The sequence below is a fragment of the Furipterus horrens genome, unplaced genomic scaffold (genome assembly GCF_987537825.1).
Source record: "Furipterus horrens unplaced genomic scaffold, mFurHor1.1.pri manual_scaffold_1, whole genome shotgun sequence".
Classification (NCBI taxonomy): Eukaryota; Metazoa; Chordata; class Mammalia; order Chiroptera; family Furipteridae; genus Furipterus; species Furipterus horrens.
The window spans coordinates 112,400,006-112,424,077 of NW_028327171.1; the positions used below are offsets into that span (position 1 = coordinate 112,400,006).

The 24,072-nt window shown below is 38.5% G+C and overlaps 1 protein-coding gene across 1 annotated transcript in view; it reads left to right on the plus strand.

The window, feature by feature from the left end:
- The first annotated feature begins 228 nt into the window (after nucleotides 1–228).
- PPP1R2 (protein phosphatase 1 regulatory inhibitor subunit 2) overlaps nucleotides 229–24,072 on the plus strand; it is a 32,539-nt gene continuing 8,695 nt past the window's right edge. The window contains exons 1-4 of the mRNA XM_090278636.1: nucleotides 229–694; nucleotides 18,681–18,788; nucleotides 21,357–21,434; nucleotides 23,965–24,059. Coding sequence (XP_090134762.1) covers nucleotides 570–694; nucleotides 18,681–18,788; nucleotides 21,357–21,434; nucleotides 23,965–24,059 — 406 coding nt within the window. The 5' untranslated portion in view covers nucleotides 229–569. The remainder of the gene's footprint in view (nucleotides 695–18,680; nucleotides 18,789–21,356; nucleotides 21,435–23,964; nucleotides 24,060–24,072) is intronic.

Genomic DNA, 24,072 nt, shown 5'->3' on the forward strand with positions numbered 1-24,072 from the left:
CAATATGGACTTCATAAGGTGCTGGGAATGAGGGTGTTTGCAGAGATTTACAGCCCTGCACAGAGGAAAGCCAGGAACCTCTCTGAAGGTTCTCTGAAACAGCTCACTGGCCCACCACTGGCGCAGGCAAGCCCACAGAGAGGACCCGGAGCGGGCGGGACGAGAATGTGGGCTTTGTTCTGCCCCGCCCCCGCCCCGCCCCGCCCCGCCCCCGCCCCGCCCCCGCCCTAGATATCGCGAGAGGGCGAGGCCGGTGGGCTTCAGCGTCGGCGTCGCTCCCGCGCTGGGGCGATAGGCCGACTTCTGTACACCGGCCACAGATAAACGTGCCAGTGGCCCAGGGCGCGCATTGAGCTGCCAGACACCCGGCGACGGCTAGACGCCAAAGCGTCGGGGTCACCGTGTCGTGAAAACGACGCCGGTAGCCGACTCCGCGACAACAGGTGAGGCTGCTTTAGCCCCAAGCAGGCTCGGCGGCTGCCTGGCGAGTCTCGGCTCGCCCCTAACCCTTTCCTTCCTGGACGCGAAGCCTAGCAGCGACACTGAGCCGACCGCCGGAGGGGCGGGCAATGGCGGCCTCGACGGCCTCGCACCGGCCCATAAAGGGAATTCTGAAGAATAAGAGCTCTACGACTTCCTCTATGGTGGCCTCGGCCGAGCAGCAGCCCGGCAGGAGCGTCGACGAAGAACTGAGGTGAGTCTCGCGGGATGGTCGCTTGTCTACCGGGTCGGCCTGGGAAACCCCTCGCCCTCCTTGCGGTTACCGACCTCGACCCCGGCCCCTGGTCGCGGGCGGGCGTGGCGGCTGCGTGGATGCGGCTCCGGCGCCTCTTGGATCCCCTTCCTTTGGTCAGGCTGAGGGGTGGAGTGATTTTAAAGAACGCAGGAGCTATGGCGCGTTTATCTTTTTAAAATATATACGCATATATAATATTTTTAAAGCACACATAACCTTTGAACTTTCGGATATTGGGAACATTAAATAATCAAATTGAAGTTTCAAAGCTTCACCTGTTAAGCTTTTATTATTTCTTAACCTCTTATCTGAGGTATCTAAAATTCTTCAATAATTAAAGTATTTTCTTGGCTAGGGGACCCTTGGCTTGGGAACTCTGGTTTCCGAAAAATGGACAGTTTCTTAATTTTTAAATTATTATTCTCCCGCAGTCGTTCCTTTTTACGTTAACATTATCAAAAGCATCCTGCCACACTCACGCTCTCCAGTGCTGGTTTGTCATTATCTCTGTACCTAAGAGGAACCAAAATTTCCAGTCTTTTATCTATATTTAATGGAAAACTACTTATTAATTATATTTGTATCTGCAGCCAGAGTTTGAGTGCTTTCTAGTCTTTGTTCACTTTTTGCAAGACATATCTGATATCAGATAGCTAAGAAAGTAGCAACTTAAAATAATCCAGTAATGATTAGTTACTCTTGCATACTCTGGTACACATGTAAAATGATGTTGACCCATACCATTGTGTGTAGTAGAAAATAATTGGAAGCAACCCAAGGTCCATAAGTAAGACTGATGAAATGTTAATTATGGCACATTTGTATAATGAAACAACATCCCAGCCTTTTGAAAAGAATGAGATAAATAGGTGTTTATGTACAGAGAAAGATACCTAAGGAGCAATACTCAATGAAAAAAATATATATATTTATACCACTGCTAACCCAGTGGAATATTTTACACTGGGTTAGCAGTGCTAGGGGACTTGGTATAAGATACTAAAAATATAAGGACTCTACATTTTGAAAATAAGGTTTAAGAAAACTTACTAAAATCTATAGTCATAAAGCTATAATGAGGATGTTCAGGAAATCTTAGAATATTGGAACTGGGCACACCTGTTTGAAGGACCATTTTAGATATATAGAAGGAGCTACTGCTCGGTGGTAGTAAATTTATGTGGATTTGTGTTGTTACCTTGAAGAAAACGTAAGTAGAATCACAGCTTAGAATCTTGACCTCGAGGTTGGAAAGGACCTTAGTTTGTCTAGCAGCTCCCCCACCCCCACTCTTTTGAATGCTTGACATATTCTCTGACACAATTTTCCAGCCTCTATACGGAATAAGCTGCTGCCAATGGGGTGGTGGTCCATAGTTGTAGGTCATGGGATTCAAAAAGTAGAATCTTGCCAGAACATAGCTGTTGTGTAACAGGAAGACCTCTGTTAGTCTGAAAAATCAAAACAAACTATAGAAGGCTTTCATGAAGCTTCAGGTATCTCAGCAGCAGGAGTATAGTTCCCACTGGCACGTTTTTAGCTATTCTCCAGTGTGAGCTTTTCTCTTTGTTTGGCTACCAAGCGGCTTATAGTTTTCTTCTGCCTTTCTGTGCTTTCTTAATTTCTACTTATTCCCAACTTTGATCTGCCATAAAATCCTGTGGTCCCACTCTTCATATGGGTTGGCCTCTCGAATTGGGATTTACCTCCATATCTTTTTACCTTGAAAGCCACTATATTAGACTGATTCACCTACCTAGGACTGCTCCTGTAGGAGCTGTGAGTAGGACAGATGTCACTCCAATGGGACTTTTTACAAGGTGGGTGACTTCAATAGACTTGTCTAGGTAGATGGTTATAGTCCTTTCTTTTTTTTTTTTTTAATTTATTTATCAATTTTGGAGAGGGATAGAGAAACAGAGAAAGAGAAACATCAGTTTGCTGTTCTACTTATTCATGCATTCACTGGTTGACCAGAGATTGAACCTCCAACCTTGGTGTATCAGATCGATGCTCTAAGCAACTGAGCTAGGTGGCCAGGGCTAGTTCTGGCTTTGAAGGGAGCTACCAAGCCCTAACTCATTGAAGTTCATGATGTTTGGCTCCAAGTAATAAAGGGGGATGGACTTTTTCAGTGATCAGTGTTATATGACTGTAAGGCAGAAAACTAATTCCATTGGTAATACAATGACCCTTGAACAACATGGGCTTGAACTGCATAGGTCCACATATATGCAGGTGTCTTCTCTTATGATTTTCTTAATAATATTTTTTTTTATCTAGCTTTAAGAATACAGTATGTAATAATATTTAACATATTTAATACTTAATCAACTGTTTATGTTATAGGTAAGGCTTCTGGTCACAGTAAGCTGTTAGTAGTTGTTTTGGGGGAGTCAGTGCACTAATCCCAGTGTTGTTCAAGGGTCAACTGGACAATAGACATTATTATGTATTTATGTCACAGCTAATACAAACAATATTAGCAATTTTATGAGAACCTCTTTGGGCATAAACAATAAAAGTACATAGTTGAACACATTTGAAACATTTTGTAATTTATAATTTTAATTTAAATACAACCAATATTCCCCTATTTATATAAAAGGACTGAAAATAAATAATTCTTTCAATTACTTTGAACTTAAAGTTCAGAAACTAATAAATGTAGTGTAGTGACCTAACTTTAAATGTTGGAACAGAGTATAAGGCAAAAAAATTAAAAAATCTCATATTAGTATGAAAATGACCAAGAACGTCAGTCAGTTCTGGTTATTTTTGGTAGTTATGCTCTATAAAGTCACCAAAAACACTGAATTAGTGAACACTGAATCATTGCTTCCAGGGGAAATACAAAAGTTAGGGTTCTGTAAACCACTGGTCACATTTTCATTAGTCAGCATATAATGTTTTAAAAAATATTGTTTCTGTTTAAAGACACTGACTTCCTGTCAAGATGGAAGCGTAGATAAACATGGCTCACCTCCTTGCACAACCACATCAAAATTACAACTTAACTATAGAACAGCCGTTACTCAGAAGCATCAGAAATCGAGTTGAATGGAAGTCTGATTACTATGGAATTAAAGAATCCACATCCATCCAGACTGGTAGGAGGGGTGGAGACATGGAACAGGCTAATCCCACACCCATGTTTGCTGGATAAAAATTCAGGAGGGATATCTCAGGAGCCAGGGGTACCATCCCAGCCCAGGGTTCCAGTGCCAGGAAAATAAGTCCCCATAACTTCTGGCTGTAAAAACCAGCAGGGATTGAGTTGGTGGAAGAAACTCTGGATTCCCAAACAGTTCCTCTTAAAAGACCTGCACACAGACTTACTCAGGCTCACTCCCTCTGAGCTCCAGCACCAGGGTAGCAGCTTGAGAGGCCCCAGTGGCATACAGGGAGGCACTGAACTGTCTGGCATCAGGGCAACACTGGGGACAGCTTTCTCACAGACAGAAAGGCAGGCAGAAGCCATTGTTCCCTTTCTGAACTGTCCTACAGAGCCACAGAGTCGGCAGGTGGGTACCATATCAGAGACTCCATCAACCTGGCTTACACTCTTTGCCCCACCCTGTTGTTTCCCTGAGGCTCAGCCCTACCCAATTAACAGGCCCACCTAAGCTGTTAACAGTGGTTTTTGCATGTGAATGGCTGGTCTTGGTTCATACAACACATCTTCCTAAATCCTCTCAAACAAGCAATACACGACCTCAGCAGTTTCCTCAGCCCCCATACTTCTTGCTAAGTGGCCCCAGGCCTGGCATTAGCAGGAGACAGCCTATGTTCACAGCTTGGCTTCTGGAATCCTCCAAGCCCAGCACAAGTAGCAGCCATCTGCATATTGCTTTGTAGCTCATTCTTGGAGGCCCTGGGCAGAACACAGGTGGGGGCTTACCTTGGCTTACACCACCTGGAAACCCCAGAGCCTGCGCACCTGGTGGACAACAACAGACCACATTGGAACACCACCACCCTACCCCTGCACAGCTGATCCTCCACAGAGGGCGGATGTTGGTGGTCAGTGGTCACAGCAAGTTCTTGCAGCTGACTGACATAGGTAAACCTTCCCACTGACCTGCCAACTACAAGAGAAGTGGGCACTCGGTTCACACGGAGTACGCACCTCTAGTACAGAGCTTCGGTGATGGGGAGGCTGTACTACTGGACCCTACAGGACACCTAATACCTTAAGCCATGCTACCAAAGCAGGGCATCATAGCAGCTCTACCTAATACATAGAGACAAACACAGGGAGGCTGCCAAAATGAGGAGAGAAAGAATCATGGCCCAAATGAAAGAACACACCAAAAATCCAGAAAAAGCTAAACAAAATGGAGATAAGCAATCTATCAGATGCAGAGTTCAAAACATTGGTTATAAGGATGCTCAAGGACCTTAGCTTAGTGTGAACTTCAACAGCATAAAAAAAGATCCAGTCAGAAACCAAGGTTACACTAATTGAAATAAAGAACAATTTATAGGGAAACAACAGTAGAGGGGATGAAGCTGAGAATCAAATCAAGGATTTGGAACATAAGACACCAAAAAACAACCAATCAGAACAACAAGATGAAAAAAGAATCACAAAAAATGAGAGTGTAAGCTGTCTCTGGGACATTGTTAAGTGTACCAACATTTGTATCATAGGGATGCCAGAAGGAAAAGAGAAAGAGCAAGAAAATGGAAATCTGTTTGAAAAAATAATGAAAGAAAACTTACCTAATTTGTTGAAGGAAATAAACATGCAAGTCCAAGAAGCACAGCAAGTCCCAAATGATACATCATAATTAAAATGCCAAAGGTTAAATCTTAAAAGCACCAAGAGAAAAGCAATTAATTACCTACAGAGGTGTTCCCATAGGACTGTTGGCTGATTTCTCAAAAGAAACTTTGCAGGCTAGAAAGGATTGGCAAGAAATATTCAAAGTCATGGCAAACAGGGACCTACAGCCAAGATTGCTCTACCCAGCAAGGATATAATTTAGAATTGAGGGCAGATAAAGAGCCTCTCAGACAAGGAAAAACTAAAGGAGTTCATCATCAACAGTCTATTATATGAAATGTTAAAGAGACTTATTTAAGAAAAAGAAGATCAAAACTGAATAATGCAAAAACACATACCTATCAACAAGTGAATCTGAAAAACAAATTAAGCAAACAAGAACAGAGATAGAATCGTGGATATGGAGTGTTTTGATGGTTTACTGATGGGAGAGGGTTGTGGGGAAATGGGTGAGGAGGTGAGGGGATTAAGAAGTACAAATTGGTATTTACAGAATAGCCATGGGGATGTAAAGTATAGTAAAGGAAATGGAGTAGCCAAAGAATTTATACTCATGACCCATGGGCATAAACAAAGGTGTGGGGATTGCCTGAGGGAGTGAGGTGTACTGGTTGGAGGGGGGCAAAGGGGAAAATCTGGGACAACTATAATAGCATAATCAATGAAATATAATTAAAAAAAAAAAACCTTGAACACATGGCCAACAGCACTATCACTCATGCCTGAATGAAGTTTATCTAATACACATATTTCTCCATAAGGCACATCATAGCCTTCTTGCCTTTGGGAACCCTGGACAGCACTTCAGCACTACGTTTGGGAGCCATTTTAAACAGTGATTCACCAAAAAAAGGACAATAAAGCAAGTAACAAATATACTGCAAAAAGGCCACGTATTTACACTATGAGAACTAAAACAAGAATTAAATAAAGCATCTCCTTGTTTAACCTCATCTAGGAATGTGCGTTGTTCAACCCAAATTTTTCCTTGCTCTGCGCACATCTTGAGAGACCAAGGAAGCGGTTACAGATAAATTTCAGCAAATACCCTTATTTGCGAAGAGAGAATAACCATACTTTTTATTAGTGTTTTCATGTAAAATGCAGTAGTAGCTTCCTTTTTGTGCACACATCATTCTACACCCTCCTTCAATTGTGAGCAGATGTGATTTAACATAAAATTTTATGTAACAAAAAGAGACATTACCAAGGGATTTTTAAAAATCACCCCAAGGATATGCTTATTGGTTTGAGAGAAAGGGAAACATGGATGTGAGAGAGAAACATCAGTAGGTTGTCTCCCACGTGTGTCCTGACAGGGATCGAACCTGCAACCTAGGGATATGCCCTTACCAGGGATCAAACCTGCAACCTTTTGTGAACGAGACAATGCTCTAGCCAATGGAGCTACCTGGCCAGGGCCCAAAGGATTTTTTTAAGGCCAGAGTTGAATTGTCTTACTCCATTGTTTGTGCTGCTTTTTAGTAGGAGAAAATTCAAGTGCTTGTTTATTTTATATGTATACACACACACACACACATATATATATATATAAATAATTATATATACTATTATTAGATAATATCTCAAAGCTAAATATACACTTAAAAGTGAGGTTATTATAATGCCATATTTTAAATGGCCTTTAGAATCTTTTAATACAGTTCTCATCAAAGCATCTTTTTTTTAATGTCTCTGTTCTTATTTATTTATTTGGGAAGAAAGAGAGGGAGGCATGCCCCAAGCTGGGGGCCTGGCCTGTAACTCAGGCATGTTCCCTCACTGAGAATCAAGCCTGCAACCTTTCGGTTTGCAGTATGATGCCTAACACACTGAGCCACACCAGTCAGGGCTCTGCTGTTATTTATTTATTTATTAAGATTTTATTTATTTTTATAGAGATGGGGAGGGAGAAAAACATCAATGTGAGAGAAATATCTGTTGGTTGCCTCTCATTCACACCCAGCCAGGTACCAAACATGCAACATAGACATGTGCCCTGACCAGGAATTGAACCAGTGACCTTTCACTTCTCAGGACAATGCCTAGCCACCTGAGCCACACCAGTCAGGGCTCTGCTATTATTTTCTTATTCTTCTTCTTATACTTTACGTTTGTACTACTATCTTCAGTGACTGATTTCTTCACAGACCATTTGTCAGGCACCATTAAAAATGGATAGAATCTGCAGATCCCCGTAATTAGGTATAGGTAAGTCTCAGTACCTTGCCACACACTGTTCAAATAGTTAGAACTCTACTCTTACTTCCTATAATTGTGGATTCCTATTCTTTCAGGATGCTTTGAATATAGTGCATAACTGGAAAAGGTCTAGTACAGCGATTTTTCAACTGGTACACTACAAGAATTTTTAAAACATCCAATACCTGACTATTTAGTCAGGGGTGCTGACCCTTTTTCCCTTAGATTGTCAAATAAAAAAATGAAAACAGCCAACACAATAATAGCCCTCCAGTGTGAATGGAATACACTTATTTTGTTGTTGTTAGATCTGTAAAATATATATTTTTGGTGTGTCATAGAATTTTGGTAGTTTGTGTGTGCCATAAGATGAAAAAGGTTGGCAATATCTAATGTAACAGATCTAGTAAGTATGTACATTTTATGAAAAATAAGACACTATTGATTCTAAACTGTACCATGCTTTTAGGTACTACCGAGAAAGAAGAAAATACTGTTAGTTATAAGATGACATCTATTTTAAGATGTCTGTTTTCAGAGATATTAAAATGAGAAAAATGTGTATTTTGAATTGTTGAAAGTATGATATTAAATGTTACTAAAGCTCTCTCATGAGAAGTGTGTAGGCTAGTAATTATCAAGGACCAGATTGCCTGGATTTGGATCCTGACTGCCACTTATTATTTCTGTGCCTGCCAGTGGATTATTCATGCCTAGCTTAACTATTAAATGAGTTAATAAAAATAAAGTATTTATCCCAGTTCCTCACCCTCAAATGTTAGTCTTGTTCTAGAAATAAATATAAAGAAATTAATTTTTTGCATATCTCAGTGGTTGTTTCACACAAAATGCTTTGAAATCAGTGTTCAATTCAAATTATATAGTAGTGTTGGGTAATGTAGGTAAATTCTGCTTGAAAAATAATAGTGCTTGAATCAATTTCCCTTAATATAATTTTATATAAGCATGCTTTAACTTTGTCTTTTTCTGCCTATAAAGGTATTTGTCATGTAGTCAAAGGCTCATTGAGTTAAATTTTTTTTCCTCCCTTTGAATTTCTCACTTCTCTTTATTTTTTTTAAGTTTATTTTATTGATTATGCTATTACAGTAGTCCCAATGTTTATTTCCTTTGCCCCATCTGCCCAGTACTCACCTTCCCTCCAGCATTCCCCTGCACCCCAATCTTAGTTTATTTCCATGGATCATGCATATAAGTTCTTTGGCTTCTCCATTTCCTTTACTATTCTTAACATCCCCCTAAATTTGTACCTTAAATAGTGTTTCTTAATCCCTGCACCTTTTCCCCCATTCTCTGCCTTCCCCCTCCCTGCCAGTAACCCCCCATATTATCTCCATATCTATTATTATTCTCCTATTCTGTTTGCTTAGCTTGTTTTTGTTTTTTAGATTCAGTTGTTGATAGTTGTGAGTATGTTGTCATTTTACTGTTCATAGTTTTGATCTTTTTCTTAAATAAGTCCCTTTAACATTTCATATAATAATGGCTGGTGATGATGAACTCTTTTAGTTTTACCTTGTCCGGTAAGCACTTTATCTTCCCTTCAATTCCAAATGATAGCTTTGCTGGATAGCATAATCTTGGTTATAGGTCCTTGCTTTTCATCACTTTGAATATTTCTTGCCAGTCCCTTCTTGCCTGCCAAGTTTCTTTTGAGAAATCAGCTGATAGTCTTATGGGAACTCCTTTGTAGGTAATGCTCTTCTTTTCTCTTGCTGCTTTTAAGATTCTCTCTTTAAGTTATAGACTTCTGGCCAAGATGGAGATGTAAATACACACGCTGTGTCTCCTCACAACTAAGAAGGAATCTACAACCATTCAAAACTAAAAAACCCAGAAAATCAAAACTACAGGGAAGTTCAGCAAAGAAATAAAGAAGAAATCATCAGCCAGAAAGATAGAAGGGACGGAGCCCAGACGAAAAGAAGGAGTAGTGGAGCAGTGGCTGCAGGGGCGGTGCTTGGCTAGCCGGTGCAGCTGGTAATGTGGTTAGCAGTACAGTGACTATAGCTGTGGCAAAAAACAGTCATACAGCTTAAATCCGAGAAGCGATCCCAGCCCCAAACCAGACAAATCCCAGCCCCAGACCAGACCAGGTAGCTTGTGGTTCCAGCGCTGGGGAAAATACAGCCTCATTGCTTCTGACTGTGAAAGCCAGTGGGGGTTGGGGTGAAGGAAGAAGCTACCAGTTTCGGAAAGGAGGCAGCTTGGGTAGTACGGGAAGGGGGAGAAGTACCTGGAAAAGCAGCAGCAGCCAGCACTGTTCCCTCTCAGACCTCTCCCCCACATACAGGGCAAAGATGTGGTGAAACAAATCGCCAGCACTAACCAACACCTAAGGCTTTGCTTCCTATAACGTAAGAGTTGGGACAGTCCTACCCAAATCACAAAGGCAAACACAGAAAACTGTCGAGATGAGGAGATAGCAAATCTAACAGAGGCACAGTTTAAGGCATTGGTGATAAAGATGCTCACAGACTTGACAGAAAAGACTAAACAGGACGGGGAAAGAATGAAGGCTATCCTGGGTGAAATGAAGGAGAATCCACACAAAACAAGTGGTGAAAGAAAGGAAACCAGGGTTCAAATCAACAAATTGGAACATAAGGGAGAAATAAACAGTCAATCAGTACAGATGGAGGAAATGATAATTGAAAAAAACTGAGGAGGGGCTTAGAAACCTATGGGACAGCTATAAACATGCCAACATCCAAATTATAGGATTGCCAGAAGGTGAAGAGGGAGAGCAAGAAATTGAAAAATTATGTGAAAAAATAATGAAAGAAAACTTCCCTAATTTGGGGAAGGAAATGGATATATGGGTCCAGGAAATACAGAGAGTCCCAAACAAACTAGACCCATGGAGGACCACACCAAGACACATCATAATCAAAATGCCAAAGGTTAAGGAGAAAGAGAGAATCTTGAAAGCAGCAAGAGAGAAGAGGAGAATTACCTACAAAGGGGTGCCTATAAGACTGTCAGCTGATTTCTCAAAAGAAACTTTGCAGGTAGTGAGGGACTGGAAAGAAGTATTCAAAATGATGACAAGCAAGGACCTACAACCAAGATTACTCTATCCAGCAAAGCTATCATTCAGAATGGAAGGGCAGATAAAGTGCTTCCCAGACAAGGTAAAACTGAAGGAGTTCATCATCACCAAGCCATTATATGAAATGTTAAAGGGACTTAGTTAAGAAAAAGAAGATCAAAACTATAAACTTTAAAATGAAAACAATATCACAACTCTCAACAATGGAAGCTAGGGAATGGAAACAAAGGCAAACTAAGGAGACAACCAGTGTGGGAACAGAATCATAGATATGGGGAGCATGGAGGGGGAGGTTAGCGGGGAGAGGGAGAGAAATGGTGTAGGAATTAAGCATAGTAGGAGGGTGCAGAAAGGACAGGGGGATGTTGAGAAGAGCATTTATGCACAACCCATGGACATGGACCAAGGCGGGGGTACTGCTAGGAGGGAGGCTGCTGGGTGGAGGGGAGAAAAGGGAAAAGAAATTGGGACAACTGTAGCAGCATAATCAATAAAATATACTAAAATAACAAACAAAAATAAAAGATTCCCTATTTTTGACCTTTGGCAATTTACTATGATGTGTCTTGGTGTGGTCCCCTTTGAGACCAACTTGTTTGGGACTCTGTGCTTCCTTGACTTGTATGTCTATTTCCTTCGCCAAATTAAGAAAGTTTTCTTTAATTGTGTGTTCAAATAAGTTTTCAGTTTCTTGCTCTTTCTCTTCTCCTGGCATCACTATGATTCAGATGTTGGCACTTCTAGAGATATCTCAGTCTTCTTATTCTCTCTTCATTTTTTTGAATTCTTGTTTCTTCATTCTGTACTTTTTGCTGCACTCTGTGAATGGAGACGCAGAGGTAATCTCAGCAAGCAGAATGAGTGGCCATCAACGGACGGAGGGCTGAAGCTTGCTCAGGCTTTCAGCAGAGACTAGCAGCCCATCCGCTCCTTTTATTAGGTAAATGAAGTTACCAATAATAGAATCAAAGGGTCTTCATGTATTCAGTATACATTTTCTCAAGGATGTGAGAAGAAACATAAGAGTATATAGGTCAAACATTAAGATATGAGAACAAAGAGTATTCAAAACACATCTGTTTTTTCTGTTATGGCTACAAAACAAGGCTATAAATCTAAAGGTTATGTTTCACATAAGACGTTATCGCTATGGGAAAGGAGACACGGCTCTCCGACTTCTTTGCTCCTCAGGACCTTGAGACCTCAGCTGCCTTGCAAGACCTCTGGGCTGAGTCACAGGACACCTGGGCCTGGAAGGCTTACCTGCAAGCCTTCAGGCAGAAGTCTTAGGAGTTAATCCTTCATTACTGGTTGACTGTTATTTCTTCCTTATATTCCAAATCATTGATTTGAACCCCAGCTTCCTTTTCACTGTTGGTTCTGTGGATTTTTCTTCATTTCACTCTCTGTAGCTTTCATTTTTCCCCTTATGCATTTGCTCTACCCATTGAGTTCTCTGAGCATCCTTATCCCCAGTGTTTTGAACTCTGCATTGGATAGATTGGCTGTGTCCTTTATGCTTAGTTCTTTTTCTGGAGTTTTGTTCTGTTCTTTCATTTGGGCCATATTTCTTTGTCTCCTCATTTCGGCAGCAGCCTTCCTGTGTTTGTTTCTGTGTATTAAGTAGAGCTGTTTTGCCTCCCTGTCAGGGCATGCTTATTATATTGTAAGGATCAGAGCCTTAAGTATTCGTCAGTGCAAGGTGCCTGATTTCACCGCTTTGTGGCACTATATGTGAGGGAAGAGTCAGAGAAGGAACAATGCTGCCTGCTTGCCACTCACCCGTTTCCAATAACTTCACCCACTTTCCAAGTGAGATTGGCACCTCTCTAGCTGCTTCCCTGGTGGTGGTTCCCAAAGTGGGTGGGCTTGCATGCCTTCTAGGACCTAAGGTGCCCTCTAAACAGACTCTCCTGGGAGATGGGAAGTTTCTTTCTCTGCCCAGTCCTCACTGGTTTTCATAGCCAGAAGCTATGACGTTTTATATCCCAGTGTTGGAACCCTGGGCTGTGAAGTCTGGCCTAGGGCTGGGATTGCTCCGTAGGCATCCCTCCTGGCCTTTATCCACCACATGTGAATGTGGGATCACCTGTTTCAATGTTTGTCACCATACCACGTCCTCTCTGCCCCAGCTTCCTGTCTCCACCTCTCCTACCCATCTGGATGAATATTTCTTCTTTAAATCCTTGGTTGTCAGACTTCCATACAGTTCAATTTTTCTGGCAGTTCTGGTTGTTTTTTGAGATTTGTTGTGATCGTTATGGTTGTGTGAGGGAGTGAAGCATGTCTGCCTACTCTTCCATTTTGGCTAGAAGTCTGAATAAAATTTTCTAAAAGTGACTTCTTGTTTACAAATTGCTTTTATTGTTAATCTTTAATAGTTCAGTAATGGTGTCAGGCTTCAAAGTCGTGTTCTTTGTCAACCTGCATATGTTGAATTTTCATTAAAAGGAAGAACCATTTCTTAAAATGTGCCTGGCTGGTGGGGTTGTATGCTGGCCTGTGAACTGAAAGGTCGCAGGTTCAGTGCCTCGTCAGGGCACATGCCTTTGTTGTGGGCCAGGTCCCCAGTTGGAGGCATGCAAGAGGCAACCAATTGATGTATCTGTCACATGTCAATGTTTCTCTCCCTCTCTTTTTCCCTCCCTTCCTCTCTCTAAAAATAAATAAATAAATTTTAAAATGATTTAACTCCCTGAAGCAAAATTGTGCTTTCCACTCCAAGTGCAGCTAAAACTATCAAATGAGCAAGTCACAAGCAACAAGGAGGTATGAGTAGGTCTTTGAGATGGCATCATATGAGCTATCATAGTGAAAATGGGAAGTGGGAAGTTTTCTGGACCAGATTTAGGCTTCAGGAAAATCACTCATCCATGATGAAGGGAGAAACTAAAATCAGCAGGTGCTTTTACTCTCACAGGAAATTTGCACATAAGTGGTAGAGCTCCTTTCTTTTTTTGTTAGTGGAGATAATGATCCAAAGGTCATAGGAATAGTTCCTGATACTGTTGAAATTAAACTTAAGTCCATTCCTTGGGTTTTGTTACTCCACAACTAATAGAGACGATGGTGTAGCTTCTTAAGAGTCTATCTGCACCGCCGAGAATGGCTGTGCAGTCCGACTCGGGAGTGACACGGCATCTGTCTCCTCCCGTGTTGAATCGACATCTTGCGATGTCGCTGGAGTGTCCTCTCCAGTGAAGCTGAAGCTACAGAGCCTGGGCAGGGTGATATGGAGGGTCTGCTGTTGCCCATGCAGCAGACCCCCCCTCTCTTCGCAGCTGAAGGGTCCAAGGGAAAGACGGAGTCAATACAGCTTGGCTTCAGGTGAGCCGCAGGAGTTGCCGGTGTTGACTACAACGTCAAACCGCCTTAGGGACTCCGGCTCCGGATTTTCTGTCGGGGTTTACTCCCTTAGCCTTTCCCCTGAAGAGGTATGCCGCAAGGCAGCGGAGGTTTTTTGGAGTCAGAGTTTTCCTTCTCTGATGTGCCCTGACTGGAAGATCGAACCAGTGACACTTAGCTCGCAGGCCGACGCTCAATCCACTGAGCCAAACCAGCCAGGGATACAACTAATATTAATTCTGTCAGAACTGTAGAGATGCTAATTTCCATATCCAGTGTACTCTGCTAAGTTTCTTCTATTTCACTACTTTCCACCTAAGAAGTCCCAACATTCTTTGGAACCCATTGTTTTATGCCTTTATTTAAATTCATGTTTTTTGGAAGACACTGTTATCATCTTTGGATCTGAATAATTATAAGGATTTCTTTTTCTCTTAGTATTTTATTGAAGTAGAGTGAAGCTTTGAATATATAGTGGAACGTAAACTAAATGGCAAACTGGGAAAAATTGGTGTTACATATAATGTGGTTTATACCTTATATATACCTTTGGGTTGCATATGATACGGATTAAATCTCTTACAAGTTTATGAGGTTTACAGTAGATTGGCAAAGAATTTAAACATAATTTATGCAAAGAAAGTAAAAACATTTTTTTCATATTATTTAAGTAACAAACAAAAACAAAACAGCTTTTAAATATTGATTTATACCTGCTCATGTGGAAAATACGTACACACACACACACATACACACACAGAAATACCCAGTCCTGGCAAAGTTTTAGTAATTTTGGGGGACATTACAAATAATCTTCATTTTAAAAAGATGTATGATAACATGGAGTAAACTATAAAGCACTTAATAAAATTTAATCCAGATATGTCTGTCCTGGCACACTATCCTGAAAACATCATTGTGAGAGAAACATCAATTAATTGCCTCTTTCATGTGTCCTGACCGGGGACCAAATCTGCAACCTAGGCATGTGCCCTGACCAGGAATCGAATCTGCCATATTTTGGTTTATAGGACAACATTCCAACCAACTGAGCCACACTGGCCAGAACCAAAACCTTTGTTTTTTAATAAAACAAAGGGTAGATAATCTTGAAAAGAAGTTGTAATCAAAAGTACTTTAGTGTACAGTGACATACTATTGAGGAAGGAAATCTTGACACATGCTACAACATAGGTAAACTTTGAAGACATTAAGTGAAATAAGCCAGTCACAAAAGGACTAATACCCTATGAGTCCACTTACATGAGGTATCTTGAGTGGTCAAATTCATAGAAATAGAAAATGGAATGGTGATTGCCAGGGGTTGGGGTAGATGAGGCTGAGAAGTTAGTGTTCAGTGGATGCAGAGTTTCACTTGGAGAAGATGTAAAGGTTATGGATATGGATGGTAGTAATGGCCGCACAACAATGTGAATATACTTAATGCCACAGAACTATACACTTAAAAATGGTTAAAATAGTGAATTTTATCTTAGCTATATTTTACCACAATAAAAATATGAATAAAAAAGTGCTTAGTCTGAAATTGGGACACTGTGGGCCATTTAGGGGTAGAAAAAGAGAGAACATCAAGTCAGGCTCACCTGCTAGGAATGGACACATGTAATTTTTAAGGTGACTCAGTATAGAGAAGTGAATTTGGTATTAAAATTTTAATTTCAGAATGGGGATATTGGCAGATTTGGGAAAATTGAAATTATCTACATTTAAACCTGAACAGGGTGGACTAAATGTAGGAGATATGATTTGAATCTGTATAAAATCTACACTGACTCTTTTTTAAGTATTATTATTTTCAAATATATAACCAAATGATAAACTGTACATGTGACAAAATATTGTTGGCTGGCAGAGAGGTCTTTGATGTCTTTTTTAATGAGTAGATAAGGATTTGCAATTAGGCATTAATTATTGAGCAACTTAGTAGTTGTGCAAATATTTTGTTGAATGGATATTAATGGATGTTTATAAAACACTTATACAGCATTTCTGTTCCTCTTACGTAGATTTATCCAATGTGTATACCCCCTTATTAATGGTTTTGCCTTCCATAGTTTCAGTTACCCACAATCCAAAAATATTAAATGGATATGGATAACTATGCCAAAAAATTTGACAATATGGGAGAAACAGGTAAATTCCTAGAAATATATAGTCTTCTAAGACTGAGTCTAGAAGAAACAGAAAATCTGAACAGATTGTTTACAACCAACAAAATTGAAGCAGTAATCAAAAAACTCCCCACAAGCAAAAGTCCTGGACTGGATGGCTTCACAGGTGAATTTTACCATACATTCAAAGAAAAACTAACACCTATTCTTCTCAAATTATTCCAAAAAATTAAAGAGGAGGAAAGACTCCCAAGCTCATTTTGTGAAGCCAGCATTGAAAGAAAGAAAATCATAGGCCAATACCCCTGATGAACATAGATGCAAAAATCCTCAACAAAATATTAGCAAACCGAATTCAGCAATACATTAAAAAGATTATACACCATAATCAAGTGGGATTTATTCATGGAATGCAAGGTTGGTATAATAATATTCACAAATCAAATAACATGATACACCATATAAACAAAATTAAGGATAAAAATCATATCATATCAGTAGAGGCAGAAAAAGAATTTGACAAAATCCAGCACCCATTTATGATAAAAACTCTCAGCAGAGTGGGACTAGAGGGAACATTCCTCAACATAAAAGTCATGTATGACCAACCTGCAGCTAACATCATACTCAACAGGGAAAAACTAAAAGCATTTCCTTTAAGATCAGAAACAAGACAGGGATGTCCACTTTCACCAATTCAACATAGTACTGGGAATCCTAGCCACAGCACTCAGACAAGAAGAAATAAAAGGCATTCAAATTGAAAAGGAGATAAAACTCATTATATGCAGATGACATGATACTGTATACAGAGAATCATAAAGAGCTACTAGAACTGATAAATGAATTCAGTAAAGTAGCAAAATATAAAAATTAATATTCAGAAATTGGTTGCATTTTTATACACAAATAATGAAGTATTAGGGAAACTAAGAAAACAATCCCATTTATAATTGCATCAAAAAACTAAAATACCCAGAAATAAGTTTAACCAAGGAGTTAAAATCTCTGTACTCAGAAAATTATAAAACACTGAAGAAGGAAATTGAAGAAGATACAAATAAATGGTAGCATATATCATGCTCATGTTTAGGAAGAATTAACATCATTAAAATTGTCACAATGTGAGTACAGCAATGGGGATTTAGTCAATAATATTGTAATGGCTCTGTATGATGCCAGGTGAGTACTGGAAATATCGGGGGAAATACTTTGTAAATGATTGTCTAACCACTATGCTATATACCTGAAGCTAATACAAAATAATATTGAATGAAAACATTTTTATTAAAAAATAAAATTTTAAAAGAAAACAAAAATATTAAGTGGAGAATTCTAGAAATAAACAATTCATAAGTTTTAAATTGCGCACCATTCTGAGTAGCATGATGAAATCTCAATATGACTATCATCACTTTGTCCAGCGTATTTACAGTGTATATGCCACCTGCCCATTAGTCACTTCAAAGCCATCTGGTTATATCAACTGTTGAGTTATCCCAGCGGTTTTTTTTGTTTGTTTGTTTGTTTTTGTTTCAAGAAACCCCTAAAATAGTAGCCTAATGCTATGTGTCACAATGCCTACACTGTTCACCTCACTTCATCTTATCACATAGGCATTGTATCATCTCACATCATCACAAGAAAGGTGTTGAGTACAATATTTTGAGAAAGACCACATTCATAACTTTTATCACAGTATATTATAATTGTGCTATTTTTAGTTTATAAATTTATATAGGAAAAAACATAGTATATATAGGGTTTGGTATTATCTGCAATTTCAGGCATCTTAATATATCCCCCACAGATAAGGGAGGACTGATGTGTACCATTTCTCAGCAAAGCCTTATTTTTCTAGATTAAAAAAAGTAAGCTATCATTTTATTGTTTTGTAGCCTAAATCTTTATTTAGTGGTATGTAAATTTAATGAGGTTTTTCCTATAGTTTCATGTTCTGATTCTTTTGATTCTTACGGATATCTCTAAAAACATTAGGCCAAAGAAATATTCTTGTTACATGTTTTATCAAACTGTTACTAAGAGTAGGTCAGAAATCCGTAACTTATTGAGATCCCACAATGTATAAATTTCAGTTTTTACTGATTTAATTTTATGGACCTGATGAATACTGTAAACATGTCATATAGTGTTTTGAATGCCTACTGAAGATTCTGAATAATATGTTTTTAATATGGGGCACTAAGTATTTTATAAAATACCAAGATTTTATTTTAATTATAGCTTTTATCCTAAGTCAGTTTATATTCTAATAAAGTAACTGTAAAAATAGAAGGTAGCAGTGAACTAAAAACTGAATGTGGAATTTAGATGTTTGTGAATTTTAGATGTGCATATTTTTTATCTTTTATTGCATTAAGGAAAAATTCTTTTTAATTTTAGTAAAAAATCCCAGAAGTGGGATGAAATGAACATCCTGGCGACATATCATCCAGCAGACAAAGACTATGGTTTAATGAAAATAGATGAACCAAGCACTCCGTACCATAGGTAATGTTTTGCCTTGTTTACATTTTTTGACTTGTTTACATTTTGCATTTGATGTTAACTTCTGGGTAACAGCTGATTTGAATTTGTCTTTGTTTTTATATTTGTTACTGGAGCATTAATTAATAACCAAACTGCATGTTTTTGTTTAATAATATAACTAATATGTAACTTTAAAATTTTAAGATCCATTTTGTACATTATAATTTTAGTAGTAAGTGTTTATTTGTTGCACCTCAGGGATTTTTAGCTGCCAGTGATGCTCACAGGCTAGTGACTTTTGCCTTCTTTAAAATAACCTATTTATAAAAAGGAAAATGAGGATTGGGCTTATTTGCTTCTGAAATAGAAATTAGGCTTACTCAGTCTCTTTACAGTAAATAACTTCACAGATGGTAACTATATTTTTAACCCATTCAGAGACAAGTGGTCATTACTACTTTTTGATGTCCTTATTTTTGGCTTACATAATATTGTAGTTTAGATAATTGCATTGTGATTGTTGGCAATTTTGAGTCATCCGTAATTTTAAAAATAAATTTTAAAATAATAGTTTTTGGCAGTGATTAGTATAAAGACAAAAATAATGTTATCAGTAAGCATTTTGAGAAGATGGAATTTAAATAAGTAGAAATCCCTAATTCAGATTAGGCCTTAATTTGTATTGGAAAAATAAAGATTTTCAGACTGAAATACTTTGTCATTGAAGTAAGACATCATAAATCCAGAAGTTATTGTTAAAATAGTGTTAAGAAATTCTGTTTTAAATCAGTCAGTGAAAGCTTTGGAAGAAGATAAGTTTATTTGATAATAGCAAAAACTGTAAAAACAAAAATAAACAGGATTATGGCAGGGGTAGAAAGAAATAATGAAATAAGAATTACAGATACTGAAACTGCAATGCTAATAAACTTGAGGGAAGAAATAGACATATCATTTATGAAAAGTTTACTTTCTTACAGATATAACTTTAAAACATAGCTTAAAACTTTTATCAGAAGCCAAAGTCAAGGCTTTCTTCCTTTTCAATAAAAGTAGTAGACTATTTTGTAACTACTAATTTGTACTTAATTCCTTGACCTCTTTCACAGAGATAAAGTACAGCATAGGGAATATAGTCAATATGTATGGTGCCAGGTGGGTATTGGAAATTTTGGGAAGCACTTTGTAAAGTACAATATATGATTGATTGTCTGACCACTATCCTGTATACCTAAAACCAATGTAAAGTAATATTGAAAGTAAACTGTAATTGAAAAATAAAAAATTAAAATTAAAAAATAAAAGTAGTAGAGATTCCTTACTTATCTGTGTTGGTTGGAGAGAACCTGAAAGAATTTAGATCAAACATGATTCAAAAAAATAGCTGTTGTCATTATTTCTAGGCTTTATATATAAAATCTAGTAAGTAAGAATGGTAGATATTTGATGCTGCTTCTTTTCTCTCTTTACCTTACCCATATTCTTCTTCTGAGAGTCTCTAAAGTTATTTGGTCCCTAAATGATTGAGGCATTATGTATGTACATATGTCTGTGCTCAGCTTTTATTTAGTACTCAGTTATACCAGCTTTTTTTTTTTTTTTAAATTTTAAGATGGTTTTTATAGAAAGATCATATGCTACCTAAAACTGTCACATGCTAGTATAACAGAAAGTAGGTTTATAGTTCGTATGTAAAATAGTACAATAAATAATAATACAAGAATATAAACTCTTGTGTTTTTACCTACTTACAAATGTAAACCCACTTTTGCCCCATCCTGTGTGTATGTGTGTGAGTTTATAATTCATCTGTAAATTTTATAACATAACCTAGAATTTTCTATAGAACAATTCTACAAATTGTTAGATTATTTTATCCTACTCTGCTTAATTATATCTGATTATGTAAATGAGTTTATTTCAACTTCCCTTGGAAAAAAGAGCATCACCTAAACTATAGAACTTACTTAACTTGCCTCCTTAACTAACCAGAAAGGGTATAAACCAGCGCTTTTTATATACATAGCTGAATTGTGCCTTATACACCTTTCAGTGGCTTGAGGATTAAAAATGCCCATTTTTGCAATTAGGTGGGGAGTATATTTTTCATTGGAGGATAGATTGGGAAAGCTGAATAGCTTTAAAACTTCCTGAATGAGGTCTTTAGAGTCCAGTTTTGTTCTTTTACTTAACGTTATGTCTGCATAGATCCTTTATCTCATCTTCAGGTTGATGTACCAATATGTATGTTAAAATCAGGCAGTGAGAGGATTTTTGGTGATGGTTTTTTTTTTTCCATCATTTGTCTTCCCTGCCTCCCCTCCCTTCAACTGGATGAAATAATTGAAGTTTTTTTTTTTTCCAGATAATTTGCATTTTCAATATTTATCTTCATGGTTGCAGTAGTGTTTTTATTAATCATTTACTTATAAATATTTTTATTGAATTGAAACTAAAATTAAACTTCGAAGATAACAACAGAGCTATAAATGTGTTGATATTTTAAGTAAGTCAAAAGAATTATGTTTACCTTGTTTTTCTGCTTGAAAAATTATAGTTCAATTATTAATTATAATCTTGTTATCCTAGTATGGTAGGTGATGATGAAGATGCATTTAGTGATTCAGAGACCACTGAAGCTCTGACTCCAGATATGTTAGCTAAGAAGTAAGTACTGATAACTATAAAGCATTTTCACTTACAGTTTTTTTTTAGTATATTTTATTGATTATGTTGTTACAGTAGTTTCAGTTTTTTTCCCTTTGCTCCCCTCTGCCCAGTACCCCCCTTCCCTCCAGCAATCACACGCCCCTTAGTTCATATCCATGAGTCATGCATATATGTTCTTTGGCTTCACCCTTTCCTATATTATTCTTAACTTCCCCCCGTCTATGTTATATTTACCAATTATGCTTCTTAATCCCTGCACCATTTCCCCATTTCTCACCCTACCCCCTCCCAGCTGATAACCCTCTGAATGATCCCCATATCTATGATTCTGTTCTTATTCTGGTTTGCTTAGTTGGATTTTGTTCCTATTTTTTAGATTCAGTTGTTGATCGTTGTGAGTTTGTTGTCATTTTAGTGTTCATAGTTTTGATCTTCTTTTTCTTAAGTAAGTCCCTTTGACATTTTACTTAACAATAGCTTGGTGATGATGAACTCCTTTAGCTGTACCTTGTCTGGGAAGCACTTCATCTGCCCTTGCATTCTAAATGATAGCTTTGCTGGATAGCATAATCTTGTTTCTAAGTCCTTGCTTTTCATCACCTTGAATACTTCTTGCCAGTCCCTTCTTGCCTGCAAAGTTTCTTTTGAGAAATCAGCTGATAGTCTTATAGGCATCCCTTTATATAGGTAACTCTCTGCTTTTCTCTTGCTACTTTTAAGATTCTCTCTTTATCCTGAACCTTTGGCATTTTAATTATGATGTAACTTGATGTGTTCCTTTTTGGGTCTAGCTTGTTTGGGACTCTCTGTGCTTCCTGGAATTGTATGTCTATTTCCTTCACCAAATATGGGGAGTTTTCCTTCATTTTCTCACATAAGTTTTCAATTTCTTGCTCTTCCTCTTCTCCTTCTGGCACCCCTATGGTTTGGATGTTGGCATGTTTAAAGTTGTCCCAGAGGTCCTTACGCCTCTCCTCATTTTCTTCAATTCTTGCCTGTTCATTCTGCACTGGTTGACTGTTGTTTTCCTCCTTATGTTCCAAATCATTGATTTGAACCTGTTTCCTTCCCTTCACCATTGGTTTTGTGTGGCTTTTCCTTCGTTTCATTTAGCATAGCCTTCACTTCTTCCCTTATGTGTTTGCCATACTTAAGCATATCTGTCAAGTCTGTGATCATCTTTATCACTAGTGCTTTGAACTCTGCTTCTGTTAGGTTGGCTATCTCCTCGTCTGTTAAGTTGGCTGTCTCCTCATCACTTAGTTCTCCCACTGGAACCTTGATCCGTTTCCCCTTTTGGGCCATATTTATCTGTCTTCCCATCTAGACAGGCTCCTGTGTTTGTTTGCCTCTGTGTCTTAGGCAGAGCTGTCGCTCCTGTTACGTTGTAAGGGGCAAAGCCTTAGGTATTTGTCAGTACAGTGCAACCCATTTCACCACGTTGTGGCACTGTATGTGGGGGAGGCGTCAGAGAGGGAACAATGCAGCTTGCCCAGCACTCACACCTTTTCCAGGCACTTCTCCCACTTTGTATGGGACTGGCACCTCTCTAGTTGTTGCCCTTACCGTTGTTTTCAGAGTGGGTGGATTTGCGGGTGTTCTAGGACCATGGGGGGCCCTTTAAACAAGCAGACTCTGCTGAGAGACTGGCAGTTTATGCCTCCGCCCCAACCCCTACTTGTTTGTACAGTCAGAAGCAATGAGGCTTTATTTTCCCCGGCACTGGGACCATGAGCTGCATGGTCTGGTCAGGAGCTGGGAATGCTCTTCAGGTGTCCCTCCCCACTTTTGAAAATGTGTGACTGTGCTTTCTGCCAGCTTGCCGCTTCCACAGCTTCTGCCACCCCCACACCTCGTCCTCTCCTCCCTGTCTCTGCCCCTCCTACCTGTCTGGATGAGTATTTCTTCTTTATATCTTTGTTTGTTGGGCTTCCATGCAGCTCAATTTTCTGGAACTTCTGGTTGTTTCTAGTTTTGAGGTAGTTGTATTCCTTCTTAGTTGTGGAGGGAGACACGGTGTATATGTCTAAGCTTCCATATTGGCCGGAAGTCCCATTTACGCTGTTTTTAATTGGACAGAGTTAAAGACATTTTACTTAACTTGTACAAGTGTAAATAAATGTGGTAAGTTTATCTGGATTTTTCATAACTTTTACAGTCTTGTTTCTAGATTAAAATCAAGGTATGCAGGTGGCAGAAAGATTAGAGTACCAGAATCTAGTTCACAGATTGTGGTTTTTTTTGTTTTGTTTTGTATTTTATATTTTGTTTCCTGGGTTTTAAAGATGAAAGTGAGCAAGGCAAAAATAAGTAAATTCCTAAACAAAAGCTCTACTTCTTTGCTGTTTGTTGATTTGTCACCCTCCACTCTCCTTGTTTATTGGTGTCTACGCTTATGCCCACACTCTTGCCTTTTATTTTCCTCATCAGGTTATAGATAATATAGTAATGATCTTTAGATATTTTTATGAGACTCAGCTAATAAAAGAATATCACAGTGTTGATTTCTTTGTAAATGATTGTTTAGATTAGCTGCAGCTGAAGGCTCAGAGCCAAAGTATCAGGTTCATGAACAAGAAAGCAGTGGAGATGAAGACAGTGACCTTTCACCTGAAGAACAAGGTAGTTTATTTCC